Genomic DNA, 17,656 nt, shown 5'->3' with positions numbered 1-17,656 from the left:
TAAACCTATCTTTTATTTCTTTGTATTGCCTTATCTTCCTCTCCATATGGAAGATGTGTGACTACATTTCTTAGTTCCTCTTTATTGTTTTAATGTTGTCTTCTTTTACATAATAACATTGCTGTTACCCTGTTTGGAGCATTTTTTTAATCTTGATTTATTTTTTTGATTTCCCTGTCTGGGTTGACTTCTGATTGCTCTGCCCAGTATTCTAGTCTTGGGTTGATACATGGTGTTATTGATTTTCTAACCAAAGAATTCTCTTTAGTATTTCTTGTAGTTTTGGTTTAGTTTTTACCAATTCCCTAAACTTCTTTTTATCTGGAAATGTCCTAATTTCACCTTCATATTTGAGAGACAGTTTTGTAGGATATATGATTCTTGGCTGGCAATTTTTTTCCTTCAATTTTTTATATAAGTCATCCCATTGCCTTCTTGCCTGCATGGTTTCTGCCGAGTAGTCTGAGCTTATTCTTATTGGCTCTCCTTTGTAGGTGACTTTTCTTTTATCATTAGCTGCTCTTAAAATTCTCTCTTCATCTTTAGTTTTGGCAAGTTTGATTATAATATGTCTTTCTAACTTTCTTTTGGCATCTACCTTATGTGGAGTTCGATGAGCATCTTGGATAGATATCTTCTCATCTTTCACGATATAAGGGAAGTTTTCTCCCAAAAGATCTTCAGTAATTCTCTCTGTATTTTCTGTTGTCCCTCCCTGATCTGGTACTCCAATCACTTGTACATTATTTCTCTTGATAGAGTCCCACAAGATTCTTAAGTTTTCTTCATTTAAAAAAAAATTCTTTTGCCTGATTTTTCTTCAGATATATTAGTGCCAAGTGCCTTATCTTCAAGTTCGGAAATTCTGCGTTCCACTTGCTCAAATCTGCTTCTCTGACTTTCTATTGAGTTGTCTACTTCTGTAATTTTTTTGTTAATCTTCTGAATTTCTAATTGCTGTCTGTCTATGGGTTTTTTCAGCTTATTAAATTTTTCATTATGTTCCTGAATAATCTTTTTCATTTCTTCAATTGTTTTATCTGTGTTTTCCTTGGCTTGTTCTGCATAATTGCCTCATTTCCTTCCTGATGTCTTAATCTTTTGTATTCTGCCTCTGATAATTCCAGGAAAGCACTTTCATCTAGAAGATCTCTGGATTCTTTGTTCTGAGAGCTTGTTGAGGTGGCCATGGTCTGTTTTTTTATGTGACTTGATATCAACTGTTGTCTCTGAGCCATCTATAAGTTATCGTATTAGTTTATTTTATGTTTGCTTACTGTGTCGTAGCTTCTTGCTTTGTTTTGTTTTGATATGCTCAGGTGGGTTGCTTGAGTGAGCTAGCTTGATTATTTTCTCCTTTGGAGCTCTCACATCCTGTCCCCAGATGGCTAGAGCTGTTATCAGGTCTATGAGTCTAGGAGTCCATTTACTTTCTTGTATGAATTCAGTTCAGGTGTCTAGGTAACTGATCACCAATTTGTGGTACAGGCTCTGTCCTACAGTCTTAGAAGGGCAGGGGTGATTGGTGTAGGTACTGGTATCTGGTTGCAGCAGGGGCTCAGATGGTGAACAAGGGAGGGGACTGACAGTTGTCCCCCATGTGTCTCTGAGGAAACCATGTTCCTGTTCCCTAGAAAGTACAGGTGGGTGGGTTCTGCAGACGGACCATGGGCACCCAATGTTTTTGGTTTTAAGGACTGGGAGGCACCAGTTATCCTTGGACCCCTGTCATGTGTGGCTGGGTGGCCTGAGCAGAACCACCAGTCCTTAGGCCCCTGACGCGGGTAGGTGAGGACCTTGTTTAATAGGCAAAGCAATGTGCACACAGCAAACACCCACCTCTCCACTGCATAGCTGAAATGTTTGGAGTCTGTGAACAAGGGCCTATTCTCCTGATGTAGGCCCACACAGGTCCATGAGGAGAGGAAAGGTACTCAAAGTCCACGGACCATTTATGCCTGGACAGGAGCCGCTTCTGTCCTGAGCTCCCCCAGTTAGTGGAGCTGGCAAATTATCTTTTCCCCCAGTTACAAATTTATTCATTTTCCAAGGCCAGCAGGTTGGCTTTAGGTGCTCAACCGGGCCTATCTCAGGCCCAGGGCAGTCAGCTGCTGAAGCCAGCTTGAGGGCGGGTGGGGGGGTGGGGCGTAAAATATACACAAGAACTTCTCTTTTGCTGAGAGCACCGTTCTTCTCTGGTTCAGGAGGTGTGAGTAGGTTGTGTGGCTGGCTGCTTCTCCCCGAGGAAACTGCGGCCTATTGCTAGTACCAGCCCACTGCTACTGCCCGGGAATTGTGCCTGAGGGCTCCCCGTGATTCAGGTCTGGTAACTCCTCTCTCCTTCTGAACCATCTCTTCCTCCCTGTGTCCCTCCCTCTGAACAGGGCTCCTAGTGTGTCATAAATATATGCGTTTCACTTGTTTTTTCGGGTCTTTGTTGTAAAGAGGGCTCACCGGAAGCATCTGTCTATTCCGCCATCTTGGCTCCGCCTCGCATGGTTAAATTTTGAAATAAGCTGAAGGTAAAAGTTGGTGTCAGGTCACTTTAAGATAATAAGTAAAAAAAATTTTTTTTACCCTAGTGAGCAAGTAAAATACCCAGCAGTTTAATTGTATTTGAAATACCTTTTTTATCTAGTATTGTATGAGACTGATTGATTCCAAAAGAAAAAAAAAATTTAAATAACATAAGCTCGCTTTACCACCAAAAGTTTGATTTTAGCCATTTCCTAAGGAAACCTTTTAAAACATATTACATGCTTTTTTTCTGTTATATAGAGAGAATATCTAGTGTAACTTGGCATTCAGTTTACAAGTGGATGTGTATATACTATGAATCCAGTCTTTATACTGGATTGTAGTAAGTTTACCTTCAGAGGCAATTAGCATGCCCATAGCTGGAAGCAACATCTGCCCACAGGGCAGCAGGACCTCTGTGTAGGTCACCGCATTCTGAGTCTGATATTCAGTCTTTATAAAAGGTCCTGAAACTCAATTTTAGTTTCAGTATATCTAAAGTTGGTATGATACACTTCTATCCATACAAGAAGCTGGTATGTAAACTAGAATGCCAGTTAAATAAATACAAGGGACACATGCTTGTACATCAAGAAAACTAGAATATTTGCTGATGTTTTCATTGGCAAATCTCACTGGGAAGCTAAATGATAATTGGAAGTTTATTTGATGAGCACGGAATTAAAGACGAGAGCATTGGATGATCTTTATAGACTTTTAAGTGTCATCAAAGTGTGCTTGTCTGATGTATCTGCCTCTGCTGTGGGAAATAACAGTGGGTGATCAGTTAGTTTTCTTTTACATATGGTCAAGACTTCAATTTTTTTTGTCCTGATGTTCCTACTTTTGACCTGGGAGATCATCTTATCTTTAATTTTTGGACCACCATTCCTTGGCAAACACCTCATTATTGCTCTCATATGCACTGAATAGCCTTAGGCTTATAACTGATTGAGTTCTCTGTTTCATTTTCTCTTTGTCTCTGTACCAAGCTGTTGGTGGCTGCTGTTATACCTGCTTGTAGCAGCCAGCCCACTTGCCATAATTCCTTTTGCTGCTTTTTATATACTGTGGCCTAGTGATCAGATAACCACATTTGTTTTTATCTTTTCAAGATGAAGAGGGGCTTCTTAGAGCATGGCCTTTGTGGCATCTATTTTAGCTACCTAGAGTGGTGGGGTGCTTCCTATCATTTGGTTTATTGGCTCTCTTTCTTTAGCGTTCTGCTACGTATGTGTCTTGATGATATGAATAGGATGTTGTTAGTTGGAGTTAAGTTGCGGCCTCATTTTCTTTCAAAATGCCTTTATATTTCCAAGAAAACAATATCTTAAAAGGGTTTTTTTAGACAATAATGGGAATGATCTTTTCCCCCCAGATGTGTTTGAAGCGCTTTCTGAGCTAATAATTTTAACAGCCAGCCATTGTTTACATGGGAAGGAAATCAGAAGTCAGCTCAATGAGAAGGTGGCACAGCTGTATGCAGATTTGGATGGAGGTTTTAGCCATGCAGCCTGGCTGTTGCCTGGTTGGCTGCCTTTGCCAAGTTTCAGGTATGGAAATTACCAACAAATCAAGATATTACACTTGGTTATTGAACTTTATATAATTACTGTAGTGTTGGTATGCTTTGCTTTAACAAATTAAAAAATTAATTGTTATAGATTGAATTGTGTTCCCCCAAATATGTGTTAACCCGGCTGGGCCATGATTTCCAGTATTGTGTGGTTGTCCTCCATCTTGTGATCTGGTGTAATTATCCTCCATTTTGTGATTTGTTGTAAATCCTAACTTCTGTTGAGTCGATTTTGACTCATAGTGACTCTATAGGACAGAGTAGAACTGCCCCATATGGTTTACCAGGAGCGGCTGGTGGATTTGAACTGCTGACAGATTGGTTAGCAGCCAAACACTAAACCACTTAGCCACTAGGGCTCCATGTTTTTTTTTATATGTTAATGAAGCAGGATTAGGGTGGGGTGTATCTTGAGTCACCATATTGCAAGAGGGTGTGACTCAAGTTACACCCTTAGTCAAGTCACACCTTTACATGAGTCACACCTTTTATCTTACAAGAAATAAAAGGAGAGAGAAGCAAGCAGAGACAGGGGACCTCACCACCACCAAGAAAGAAGAGCTGGGAAGAGAATGTGTCCTTTGGACTTGAGGTCCCTGCACTGACAACCTCCTAGACACAGGAGAAAGAGAGCTGTAATACCAGAGATGGCGCAAGCGGTGAGAAGCAGCAGCAGTGAACTGGTAGCAGCAGTACCAGGACACTGGCAGGAGATGGCCCAGTGGGTGTGCTGACCCACAGAGTGATAGATCTGAGCCTTTGGACAGGAGGCTTGCTGGCAGAAGGGGTGCCTCCAGGAGCTAGAGAGCTGAACACCTTCAGGCCCAGGCTTACTGGTGGAGTGGGGTGCCTCTGGACACTTACTGGCGGAGCTGAAGAGCTTTGTAACACTTGATCAAGAAGTGTAGAGGCCAGGCCGAGGGGCCAAGGGCCGAGAGAGAGATGGAGGGAGAAAGAGAGAGAGACAGTGTCCTGCCTGCAGGCGTGGCCGAGAAGCTGTCCTGACCAAAGAAATGTTTCCTGAGTCATTTCTGATCCTGAATTGTAACCTGTTATGCCAAGACACATGGAGAGCTCTAAGGAATGCCAGGCACACAGATGCTGAAAGGAGACAAGGACCTTTCTCTCAAGCCAACAGGGAGACAAAGCCTTCCCCTAGAGCCAGCGTCCTGAATTTGAATTTTTAGCTGTCTAAACTTTGAGAAAATAAATTTCTGTTTGTTAAAGCCACCCACTTGTGGTATTTATATTTTGGCAGCACTAGATAACTAAGACACTAATGAACAAATTGAAAGTGATTATGAACCCCATCATAGAAGAATTCTGTCTTAGCTATCTAATGCAGCTATAACAGAAATACAAGTGGGTGGCTTCAACAAACAAGTTTATTCTCTCACAGTCTAGTAGGGTAGAAGTCCAAATTCAGGGTGCTAGCTCCAGGGGAAGCTTTTCTCTCTCTGTTGGCTCTGGAGGAAAGTCTTCCCCTGGACTAGGAGGTTTGCCACGCAGGGACCCCAGGTCCATACAAAGGATGCACTCTGCTCCTGGCACTGCTTTCTTGATAGTATGAGGTCCCCCAACTCTTGCTTCCCTTTCCTTTTATCTCTTGTAATATGAAAGGTGGTGCAGGCCACACACCAGGGAAACTCCCCTTACATTGGATCAGGGATGCAACCTGAGCAAGGGTGTTACATCCCACCCTAATCCTCCTTAACATAATCTAATCTTGTCTCATTAACCACAGGCAGAGATTAGAATTTACAGTACATAGAAAATTATATCAATCACAAAATGGAGGACAACTGCAAATTCATTACAGGTTTTCTTTATATAGTTAGCTCATTTAAGGTAAATTTCAGTTTAGTGAGAAGGTGGTTTATTGTCCACATATTTTAATATTTTAACACCTTCTTATTTTTACACTTATGCTTAGTAAAGCCTTTGCCTTTACCTAAAAGTAGCACAGCCCTCCTAAGCATTTGTTTGAAACAGCCTTTCACTCTTTTGTACTATATTGTGAAATTTCTTTGTCTTGAAGTAATAGTGCCTGTGTTTAATCTTCTATTTGTGTCTTTGCTATCTGTACTGTGATTTCCTTAAGGGCAGGGATAGAAAGAATTCTTGCTCATAGGAGTTGACACCTTTGTTGATTTGTTTCTTTACAGGTCAGTGATGGAGAGAAGTTAAGTTGGTACTTCCTTTCTCTTCTATTTTTGCCTCCTCTATCTCTGGTGGCACAGTGGTTAAGAGCTGTGGCTGCTGGCCAAAAGCTCGGCAGTTCAAATCCATCAGCCACTCCATAGAAACCCTATGGGGCAGTTCTCCTCTGTCCTATAGGGTTGCTATGAGTTTGAGTCGACTCTATGGCAATGGGTTTGGTATGGTTTTTTATCTAGTTACAGAAGAAAAGAGAGGTGAGAGTAAAAGGTGGAGACATGAGAGGTTCCATGGAATTCTCTGGAATTCATAAGATCTTATATTTGTAAGGAGATTTGCAGTTTCCAGACTGCTTTCATACGTCTTACGGAACACTCAAGCGCAGTACTTGGTCCATAATGAGTTCTCCGTAAATGTGCTTCAAACCTATTTTCTCTCTGCCCTGTCTTCTGAATGAAGTCATAATTCCTGAACTTGGTATAATAGGCTCCTCACACCCCAGCCCAGTTCTCTGTTTTATCCAAGCCAGCTGATTTAACCAAATTATTCCATTCACTTTTTCAAATAATAAAAAAACACCAAGCCCATTGTTGTTCATTCCTACTCATCGCAACCCTATGGGACAGAGTAAAGCTGCCCCATACATAGGGTTGTCAAGACTATAAATCTTTACAGGAGCAGACTGCCACATCTTTCTCCTACAGAGTGGCTGGTGGATTTGAACCACCGACCTTTTGGTTAGCAGCCTAACTGTTTAACCACTGCGCCACCAGGGTTCCTTACTTTTAAAAATAGGCCGTATGTTTTCCTGGTTCTGCTGTGTTCATACTGTTAAACTTCAGTGTCTTCTTTCTTTCTGTGTGTATTATCTTAGTTGATCATCAATAACAATCTTAAAAATGAAGCAGGGGAGGGATTTTTATCAGGAGGTTTAAGAGGGGGGCTTGGGAGTCAGGCTGCCTGGTTTTAAATTCCAGCTCCACCGTTCCCTGGCTATTGGGGATAATCAGTAGTATTTACCTCACAGAAAGTTAAAGTGAGCAATTAATGTAAAACACTTAACACAGTACTTGTTACATAGTAAGCACCCAACTTTAAAGGTGTATAGTTTTGTAACTTGAAGCTTGTTTTCTGTCTCACCTAGTAGCTTTTACTCCTGTAAAACTATGTTGTCTTAGAAAGTGAAAAGTAGAATCTAACCCTATGAAGAACCAGAGATATTCTCCTGCTTCAAGAGTTGATTTGGTGAAAATTAGAATTTCATGTTACTTTAAAAAAAGTGTTCTACTTTCTGTTGAACTGGAAAATGTTTCTAAAGAAATGATCGTTTAAGTATTATTTGTTTTAGGCCTTTAGCTGGAAGATAGTGTGTTAAGCATTGGCCATATATGTGTTAAAACATAGTTCTTACCTGTAAGGACCATAGAAATTCTTAACAATATCAGATAAGCTTTTCGTGGCTTTTCTTTTGATTCTGAGTTTTTGTCAATTATTTGAGTCATTAAAGCTAATTAAATAGGATTGCTCCAAGATAGGGCCAGGTTATTTTCAAAATTAATTTTCTGCTAGAAACTATTGCTTATTTAAAGGAAATAATTTTCATCTTTGAATCACAGACGCAGGGACAGAGCTCATCGAGAAATCAAGAATATTTTCTATAAGGCAATCCAGAAACGCAGACAGTCAGAGGAAAAAATTGATGACATTCTCCAAACTTTACTAGATTCTACATACAAGTAAGAGCTGCTCAGATAAAATATTAAAGCTGAAGCAGGAAATTTCTGTTAAAATACAGTTAAATAATATTCCCAGTTAAAAAAATTATACTGGTAAAACAAGTTGGTAGCTATGACTTTTGGACTTTGTAGATGGAGAAGCCATAAATTGCTGGAGTCCCGTACCTTACAGCAGTCCCAGTGACTGACTGGGTGTGGTGGAGAGTTTGCTAGTAAACCAGCAGTGAAGTTTTCTGTAATCAAAACCATTGTTTCTATTGGTTTATCTTTTTTTTCCTTAAGGAAAAATAAAATCTGACTTGTGATAGGCAAATGGGAGGGATAATTATTTCTGAAAAATTCATTCATTCTGGTCCTTTATTGAAATGTGTCTGCCAAAACGTTAAATGTGTGTGTGTGGTTCACCCTATAGGGATGGGCGTCCTTTGACAGATGACGAAGTAGCAGGGATGCTTATTGGCCTGCTCTTGGCAGGGCAGCATACATCCTCAACCACTAGTGCTTGGATGGGCTTCTTTTTGGCCAGAGACAAAACGCTTCAAGAAAAATGTTACTTAGAACAGAAAACAGTCTGCGGAGAGGATCTGCCTCCTTTAACTTATGACCAGGTTCGTTCGATTTTCAGTTTCTTTGCCACTTTATTACTTTGAATATCTTTGAGTGGCTATTTCTTAAGCGGGGCAAGCTGAGGTTTTCTATACACTGTAGATTAAATTGCTTAACTTCCATACTTTTAGAGAATTTCCCACAACCCTCCCTGAGATGTCCCAATTAATTTCTCCATTAAGCTTTATCAGATTTGTTTGGGTTTGGTGCCTTAGTTATTGAAATGATTTTTTTTCTGTTTTAATACAGACAGGTCCTGGGTTATGAATGTCTGACTTACAGACAACTCCTACTTGCCCTTTAATGTTACAGAAATTTACCCTCACTTTGAAACTATTGAACCAACCCCTACTCACAACAAATTTATCACATTCACCTTCACTTGTTGCTCCTGCAGCTTTTAAATCATTGAAAAGGCTTCAGAGCCTTTTCTTGCACTACAGTAAGGCTAAGAGCCGTGTGCACCTGTTCTGACTTACCTACAAATTTGACTTAAGGAAGTTAGGAGCGGGTCTTGTTCTAACCCGGGGACTACCTGTATAGATGTTTACAGATAAAAATTTGAACACTGCTTTTGCAGCAACCCTTAAGTTTGCACTGAGAGAGCTCTGAGTCAGATCAAATAAAGTCAAGGCTGAGAATGGAGCTTTTCAGGGAGTTGGCAGGTAGGTCAAATAGTGACAGGTCTCTGGGGGTGGGGCTTTGGGGTACTCCAGGCCTGTTCTGCCTCCTGTAGTAGTTGTTAGGCTACTTTTTTCACAGTGGCAGTAGTTGTCAGGCTGTTGGTTTGCAAGGCTACCATGGAGCGGGAGAGAGGGGGATGAGTTACTGCAAGTTACAACACCACAGAGCTCACTATTCTCACCAAGATTCAGCCATTTTACTTGAATAAACTCTTCTTGGAATGTTGGAAGCCTTTGGTGAATTTCCAGAGCTCTGAAAAAGTTTACTTAAGACAATTTTTGCCAGAAAACTCATTGTTTTTAGAGGAGCAGATTGTTGAAGGTCCTTACTGCACCATTTTGTAGGGTGATCTCTCTTCCTCTCATCTTGCCTTCCTTTTTCCTTTGTTGACAATGGACAGTGATAGAACAGGATAATCTCTGCCACCCTGAACTGGTTACTTCTGCATTTCCACCCAGAATGCAAGTGATCTTGTATTAACTAAGAAGTTAAAAAATAATTTTTATACTGTTGAGGTATGTTAAGTATTTATAAAAATCAGAAATGTTTTCTCTTTTTAGCTCAAGGATCTAAATTTACTTGATCGCTGTATAAAGGAAACATTAAGACTTAGACCTCCTATAATGACCATGATGAGAATGGCCAGAACTCCCCAGGTGCGTCTATGGGCTAAATTCCCCCCAACCCCCTTTTTTATATATGAAAAGGAGCGTACGTAATGGTATCCAAGAGAATTTTTTAAATTAAAAAAGTAAAATAATCATCACTCTTACATACTTTTTAATTTTACATATTGTAAATATATAAATATTTTTATATAATTGTGTGCTAGTCTGTTTTCTGCATTTTCATTTAACATTTAGGCTTTTTCAAATGGAACTCTCTTTTTCTTGTTGGTTTTAAAAGTAACGTACATTTTGTTGTAAAAAAGTCAAATAGCGTGGAAGTGTACAAACCGGGTCTTCCTGAAATGCCGCCCTTACCTCCAAGGTATTATGACTATATTTTTGATTTGTATGTGTACTTCCAACCCAACATCAGGCGATTTGGGAATAATCTTGAGTGAAAATAATTTTTAGCTGGCCTAGTCACCGAGCCAGTTTTTAAATATATGCATATCTCATACACATTACTGCTTTGTTCACAATGATACGATTCTTTGGAAGAATATTTTTCAATTATCTAAACAAATTTGTTGCTTTCATTTGTAGACTGTGGCAGGGTATACCATTCCTCCAGGTCATCAGGTGTGTGTGTCTCCCACTGTCAACCAAAGACTTAAAGACTCATGGGTAGAACGTCTAGACTTTAATCCTGATCGCTACTTACAGGACAACCCAGCATCAGGAGAGAAGTTTGCCTATGTGCCATTTGGAGCTGGTAAGACTACATTTTAGATCTTAAATATTTGTCCTGATAACATTTGTTCCTGTGAAAATAATCCATGTGAGTTTTACGTACGAACGTCTTTTCTTTTCCTTGTAGGGACATCCCTGCAAATTCTTGTAGAAGTAGAATCTCCAAAAGATAGAAAAAATATTTCATTTGTCCTGAAGGGTATTATTTTGTGAATCCTTGTATAGTGCTCCATTACCTTCTAACCTGTCTTGTTTTTTCAGGTCTGAATTTTATAGCCCCCTTTCCCCTTATTTTTCCCCTTATCGTAATATTTAAAGCTCTTTGTGAATTTGTTCTAAAGAATTACTGGAGTTAGCACACCATTCAGACGATTACTTCAAGCTAATGTATAAACAAATTACCATCATCCCAGAAAAAAGTAAAGGCAGCCTTTTTAAAATTGAAGCTTTTCTGGATTGTTAGTCAGCTTTCTGGTTCTCTGTGAATAACCTTATGATAAAATGGTCTTTAAGTTTGGGCGAGTTGTGCTTAGGTTTACGAACCTCTGCATTTCCAGTAAGAGCCTAAAATAATGCAGGCAGACCCTTGTTCCTCCAGGAGTATCTGTAACCACAGGTACTCTGTACCTAGATTAAACTACATTCAGTGACTTATTTAGTATTTTCCAAATAGATCATTTTAGTGGTAGATGACTTTTTGTCAATGGTCACAGGTCACGTATTTTCCAAATATAAAGTCTTCTGGGAATTTCAGATTTTAATAACTTTGTTTAATAAACAATTTATTAATATGATGATATGTAACATAACATAAAAGAATTATAGATTGCAATCATTGGTAGAAGCATTACATCTGCCCCAAAGGAGGAATCATTTCTAAAATGGTAATTACCTGGTTTCCACCTGAACTTTTCAGGTAATGGGTTGCCCAGTTACCTTATATGGCAGCTCATTCCATTTTTGGACAGTTCTCATTTATACAATATATTGCAGAGATCTGTTTCCTTTAATCCCGTGTACAGTTGTTGCTAATCGTGGTCACTGAAGCTATGTAGTGTTATCTCTCTTGAGATACTTGGATGGAGGTACAGTAAAACCTGTGAAAGCCAGAAACTGTAAGGTAGGAACCTGTCAAAGAAGGAAAACTTGAATATTTTCCACTGAAACAAGTAACAGAAAAGTGGTAAGACTACACTCTGTCAAAGGTGGAAACTTGCGAGACCTGGAAAAACAAGGCAGTCTAGTCGCGTTATTGCTCTCACGGGTTTCACTGTAGAATGTTCCCTCAAATCTTTCTTTCATCATCAGGTTAAATGCATCTAATTTTCTTGTAATAAATTGTGCTACTTATCTATGTTGGTGCATGTAACATGTAGTTTATTCATTTTTGTATTACATTTTGTGAATTATCAGTATTTATACTTTTTTTTATACATTATTCTGTTGATTCATAGTTAGAATACTTTTAGTTTGTTGCCATTAAAAATAACTAGTCTTCCTCTAAGCCTCTCCTTAGTTGCTTATATTTGAATATGGACCAATTTGTAAACACCCCTCTAAAATGTGGCTCCTAGAAGTAAGTGCCATTATGGGCTGAACACTTATGCTAATTTTCTCCCAATTTAATCTTCACAACCACAGTATGAGGAAAGTACTATTATATTCATTTTTCAGAAAAGGAAACTAAGGCTTACAGGGATTAACTTTTCTCAATTCCAATTTGGCCTGTTATTTTGTGTTCCCTGAAAAACTGTTTTGTTGTCGAGTTGACTACTTTGCCAGGTTTTGGTAGGCGGGAGAGATTGGAAGGTGTCAGTTCTTTCTGGCTCAGATATTTCTAATACCATCTTTTATGAAGTTTATCTCACCTTCTAGTGAAGTTTTACCTTTTATGAAGTTTATCTGACCTTTTTAAAAATATAAATCTTATTTTATATTAAATTTCCTCCAGCATAAAATCTTTGTTCGTAGAACTTTACAGTGTACACCCATGTACTCACTACCTAGATTCTTCCATTAACATTTTACTATACTTGTTTTTGTCATGTATCTACCATCCATCAATTCTCCTTACTTTTTAGATGCATTTCAAAGCCAATTACACACATCAGTACACTTTCTAAATACTTCAGCATGCATGTTATTAACTAAAGTTCAGTATTTTTTAGTTCTCTTTTGAGATAAAATTTATATGCAGTGGTAGGCCCAAATCTTAAGTTGATGTTCACTGAATTTTGACAAATGAGTACACTTGCACAATTTCAGTTGAGTTTATCAATTTTTTATGGTTATTGCTTTCTGGTCCTGTCTATATCCCCAAGTCATGAAGATATTCTTCTACTCTCTTAACATTTGATGGTTTTCACATTTACGTTTCGGTCTGTGATCCATTTAACTTTCGAGTATGGTTTTATGAGGTAGGAATCGAGGTTCTTTTTTCCCTTATGTAGATACTTAGTTACATCAGCACCATGTGTTGAAAAGACTTTCTTTAGTGTCTTTGTTGAAAATCAAATAACCATATAAGTACTTCTGGGCTCATTGTTCCATTTGTTGATCCTTATGCCAGCACCACGTTGTCTTGGTGGCTGTAGCTTTATAGTATGTCTTGAAGTCAGACTCTTGAAATACTCCAGCTTTGTTCTTTTTAAGGTTCTTTGGGTCTCCTAAGTCCTTTGCATTTCTGTATACATTTTAGAATCAGCTTGTAAATTTCTTTATATATATGACCTTTTACATTTTTATCTCAGTATACATGTTGCTATTTTGGGTTTTTGAGATCCCTTTTTCCTTTATCAGACATCATTTGTAATAGCATATCACGTTTTGATTGAAATATGCATATTGATTTTTAACCAGGGCTTCAAACCAGTTTTTGGAAATTTGCATTTCCACCCCAGATATACTGCAGCAGAATCTATGTTTTAACAAGATTCCCAGGTGATTCTTATTTATAACTTCCTGGGAACTGTTAGAAATGCAAATTCTCGGGAGTGAGGGGAGAACACAATGAACCCGTTCAATGCCCTGCTTTTAACTAGGGCCCTCCAGGGGCAGAGCTAAGAATGCTTCTAGTATATTCCCAAACTCGATTACAGTGCCATGATTTAAAATCTTACATACATTTAACCTACCCAAAATATAAGTAGATGTTAAATTTCAAAAAAAGTAATTGGAGAAGTCATTATAGAATTAGTTAAGAGCCTTTTTTTTTTTCTAAAAATTGACACTGGAAATGTTTAGGATTTTATATTTATATATTTTATATATGTATTTTTTTATAGCATCGGCTATTCATTTAAACAGTATTAAACTTCACCACTCTAGGCTAAAAGAAGTGAGAAAGAATTTAAATTAAATCTAATGAAAACTTTTTTTTTTCAGGGCGTCATCGTTGTATTGGCGAGAATTTTGCCTATGTTCAAATCAAGACAATTTGGTCCACTATGCTTCGTTTATATGAATTTGATCTCATTGATGGATATTTTCCCAGGGTGAATTATACAACCATGATTCACACCCCTGAAAACCCAGTTATCCGATACAAACGAAGATCAAAATGAGAAAGGTGGCCAGAAGTAACGTGTGAAACATCACTGTCAGCTGCAACAGCATCTGCAGATAATGAAGTTTACGAAATAACTCCTGTGTACTGTTCTTGAGTGTGTAACGTAAAGACAGCAGTTTAAGATTTTTACATTTCATTAACTGAATGATTCCACCAATTCTGGTGTTACTTCAAATATTTTCTAATGGTTTTATAATAAATACAGTCGTCTCTCGGTATCCATGGGGGATAGGTTCCAGGACCCTCTTGGATACTAAAATGCGAGGATGCTCAAATCCCTTATATAAAATGGCATAGTATTTGCATATAACCTAGGCACATCCTCTGGTATAAATTACCTCTAGATTACTTATGATACCTAATACAAGAGGGAGGTGAACAATGCTCAAACAAGGAGTGCTGGAGAGAGACTGGGGTGTGTGAGATGGTGGAAGACTACAGTGGGGTATGCCTACACATCACTTCATTCGCATGGATTCAGCATAATGTTCGGCACGTGGCAAATTCGAGTTTTGCTTTTGGAACTTCTTTTCTGAATATTTTCAATTGGTGGTTGATTGAATCCGTGGATGTGGAACCCATGGCTACAGAGGGCTGACTGTACTTTTTACAGGTGCTTAAAAAAAAAAAAATTGTCTAGGGAAGTCGTTCTAGGTACTTGGCAGATTCTGAGTGACACAAATTAAAAATTCCAGGTACTAATTCCAAGAGCATATATACTTGGAAATTAAACACAAGGTATTTAAATCTTGGACTAGTTCTTCATGGTATAGAAAGCTCAGTGAAATACTTGGAAGCCATAGGTTACTCATTTACCTGGGAACTTTTTTTGTGTGTTGTGGCTGGAGGTGGGAGGGTGGGGAAGTAACTGTTACATATAAAACCCCGGGTAGAAGAGAATGCTATTAATTGGTCTTGGATGATAGATACTCAGCAATGATGGGGCTATGCTGGAGAAAAATAATGTCGTTTGAAATTATTACTGGCAGGACTGTATATAGGAAATAAAGATTTTTGACCATGACTTAATAATCCTTTCTCCTAATATATATACATGTATAGTTACTACTAAAGAGTGCTCATCTGACTTGATTTAATTACAAAATATTACATATTTATCCATCTAATGGAAAATCTGTCTGGTTCCACAAAGTCATGTCTGTATGGAAATCCAAAATAAACTCCTTAGGGGGTATTTTTTTTTTTTTTTTTTTATTGTACTTTAGATGAATATTTACAGAATGAACTAGTTTCTCGTTAAACAGTTAGTACACTTATTGTTTTATGACATTGGTTAACAACCCCACAACCTATCAACACTCTCCCTTCTCAACCTTGGGTGCCCTATTACCAGCTTTCCTGTCCCCTCCTGCCTTCTTACTCCTTGCCCCACGGCTGGTGTGCCCCTTTAGTCTTGTTTTATGGGCCTGTCCAATCTTTGACTGAAGGGTGAATCTCAGGAGTCACTTCATTACTGAGTTGAGGGTGTCCAGGGGCCATACTCTCAGGGTTTCTCCAGTCTCTGTCAGGCCAGCAAGTCTGGTCTTTCTTTTTGAGTTAGAAGTTCTGTTTTTCTCCAGCTCTGTCTGGGACCCTCTATTGTGATCCCTGTCAGAGCAGTCAGTGGTGGTAACTGGGTACCATCTAGTTGTGCTGGACTCAGTCCGGTGGGGCTGTGGTAGATGTGGTCCATTAGTCCTTTGGACTAATCTTTCCCTTGTATCTTTAGTTTTCTTCATTCGTCCTTGCTCCTGAAGGGGTGAAACCAGTAGAGTATCCTAGGTGGCTGCTTGTAGGCTTTTAAGACCCCAGACGCTACTCACCAAAGTAGAATGTAGAACATTTTCTTTATAAACTATGTTATGCCAATTGAGCTAGATGTTCCTGAGACCATGGTCCTCAGGGTACAATCTTGATAATCTTTTTCTCTTCTTTGAATCAAGGTTGTTTCTTGCTTCCTCCCCAGACTCCAGTTAGGAATGTTTCCATTACTAGTTCTGTTAATTAAAGCTTAATTTAGGTTAACAAGCCTTTTTCCCCTTAAATATAAAATCTGAGATCAGGGAACTCTGGCATTGGGATAAAGGCTAACGACATAAGCAGCAGGGTCCTTGGTAGTAGTATCGTTGGTCACCTTGTGTAAAGCCTGTGTTCAAGAATCAACTTAATTAAAACTGGTGCCTATGAGATCCTACAATTTGACCACATAGCCTGTTTTTACTACCAAAAAACCCAAACCCATTGCAGTCGAGTGAATTCCGACTCACAGCAACCCTATAGGATAGAGTAGAACTGCTCCATAGGGTTTCCAAGGAGCAGCTGGTGAATTTGGACTGCTGACCTTTTGGTTAGCAGCCTGAGCTCTTAACCAGTGCACCACCAGGGTTCCTGTTTTTACTAGACAAGGCCAAAATATTTTTCCCTTAAATATATTACAGGTCTGTTTATGGTCAAGGAGGCTGGAGGACACATGTTAAACTCTATTGTGAAGGCAAAATCTGCTTTGGACAGTTTTTCATATTAAAATTCTCTTGGAAAAAAATACACTGTATTCACAAATCTGGAGTAGTGGTTAAGAGCTATGGCTGCTAACCAAAAGGTCGGCACTTCAAATCCACCAGGTGCTCCTTGGAAACTCTATGGGGCAATTTTACTCTGACCTTTAGGGTTGCTATGAGTTGGAATCAACTCAACAACAATGGGTTTGGGTTTTTTTTTTTTATTCACAACTCTAAACTATGTGCTTTAATAGGTAGAATTCAGGGAATCCAGGAACTTGGATAGGAAAGAAATTCATCTTTATTTTTACTAATTTCTAATGACAGTTTAGTATTCCCTTTAATTATGACTGATGAGCCCTAGTGGTGCAGTGGTTAAAGCACTTGGCTGTTAACACAAAGGCTGGCAGTTCAGACCCACCAGCTGCTCCACAGGAGAAAGATATGGCAGTCTGCTTCTGTAAAAATTTACAGCCTTGGAAACCCTGTGGGGTAGCTATGAGTCAGAATCAACTGGACAGCAGCGGCTGAGTTTATTTACGACTGTAGGCAACGAACCCTAATGGCATTAGCAGTACCCGTGATTCCGTCAGCAGAAATCACAGAGCATTTCCGTACTATATTACCAATGCTCCAGATCTCTTGCAGTATCTCGCTTTCACCACTACTTTGCAATGATGGTTTATAAGACAACTGTTTCTATAAATTTGCTTCCTTCACAATCCTATATATTTTATGTATTTGCAAACATTATTTTGAGAAGGTGTCCATAATTTCAGCAGACTGTAAAGTGGTCACGGTATAAAATAAGAACCTGAGGCTAGTTTATGTTTACTGAATAGTTTGTCTTAAAGGATTTAATTTTTAATCACAAATTACTAAGAAGCATGAACAAGTTTAAGACTGCAAAAAAAAAAAAAAAAAAAAAAAAACCAAACCCATTGCCATGAAGTTGA

General features: G+C 38.7%; 1 protein-coding gene across 3 annotated transcripts in view; it reads left to right on the top strand.

Moving 5' to 3' along the window:
* LOC100670599 (lanosterol 14-alpha demethylase) overlaps window positions 1-15,226 on the top strand; it is a 28,553-nt gene extending 13,327 nt beyond the window's left edge. For all 3 annotated transcript variants that reach the window (XM_023544433.2, XM_010587274.3, XM_023544434.2), the window contains 6 exons: window positions 3,896-4,070; window positions 7,867-7,986; window positions 8,399-8,594; window positions 9,837-9,932; window positions 10,488-10,656; window positions 14,019-15,226. In XM_023544433.2, the coding sequence (XP_023400201.1) occupies window positions 3,896-4,070; window positions 7,867-7,986; window positions 8,399-8,594; window positions 9,837-9,932; window positions 10,488-10,656; window positions 14,019-14,197 (935 nt within the window). In that variant the 3' untranslated portion in view covers window positions 14,198-15,226. The remainder of the gene's footprint in view (window positions 1-3,895; window positions 4,071-7,866; window positions 7,987-8,398; window positions 8,595-9,836; window positions 9,933-10,487; window positions 10,657-14,018) is intronic.
* The last annotated feature ends 2,430 nt before the right edge of the window (window positions 15,227-17,656 follow it).

Source organism: Loxodonta africana, chromosome 8, assembly GCF_030014295.1.
Source record: "Loxodonta africana isolate mLoxAfr1 chromosome 8, mLoxAfr1.hap2, whole genome shotgun sequence".
Taxonomy (NCBI): Eukaryota; Metazoa; Chordata; class Mammalia; order Proboscidea; family Elephantidae; genus Loxodonta; species Loxodonta africana.
The sequence above is the reverse complement of the archived record's forward strand: the minus strand, read 5'-3'. Positions and strand labels throughout refer to the sequence as shown.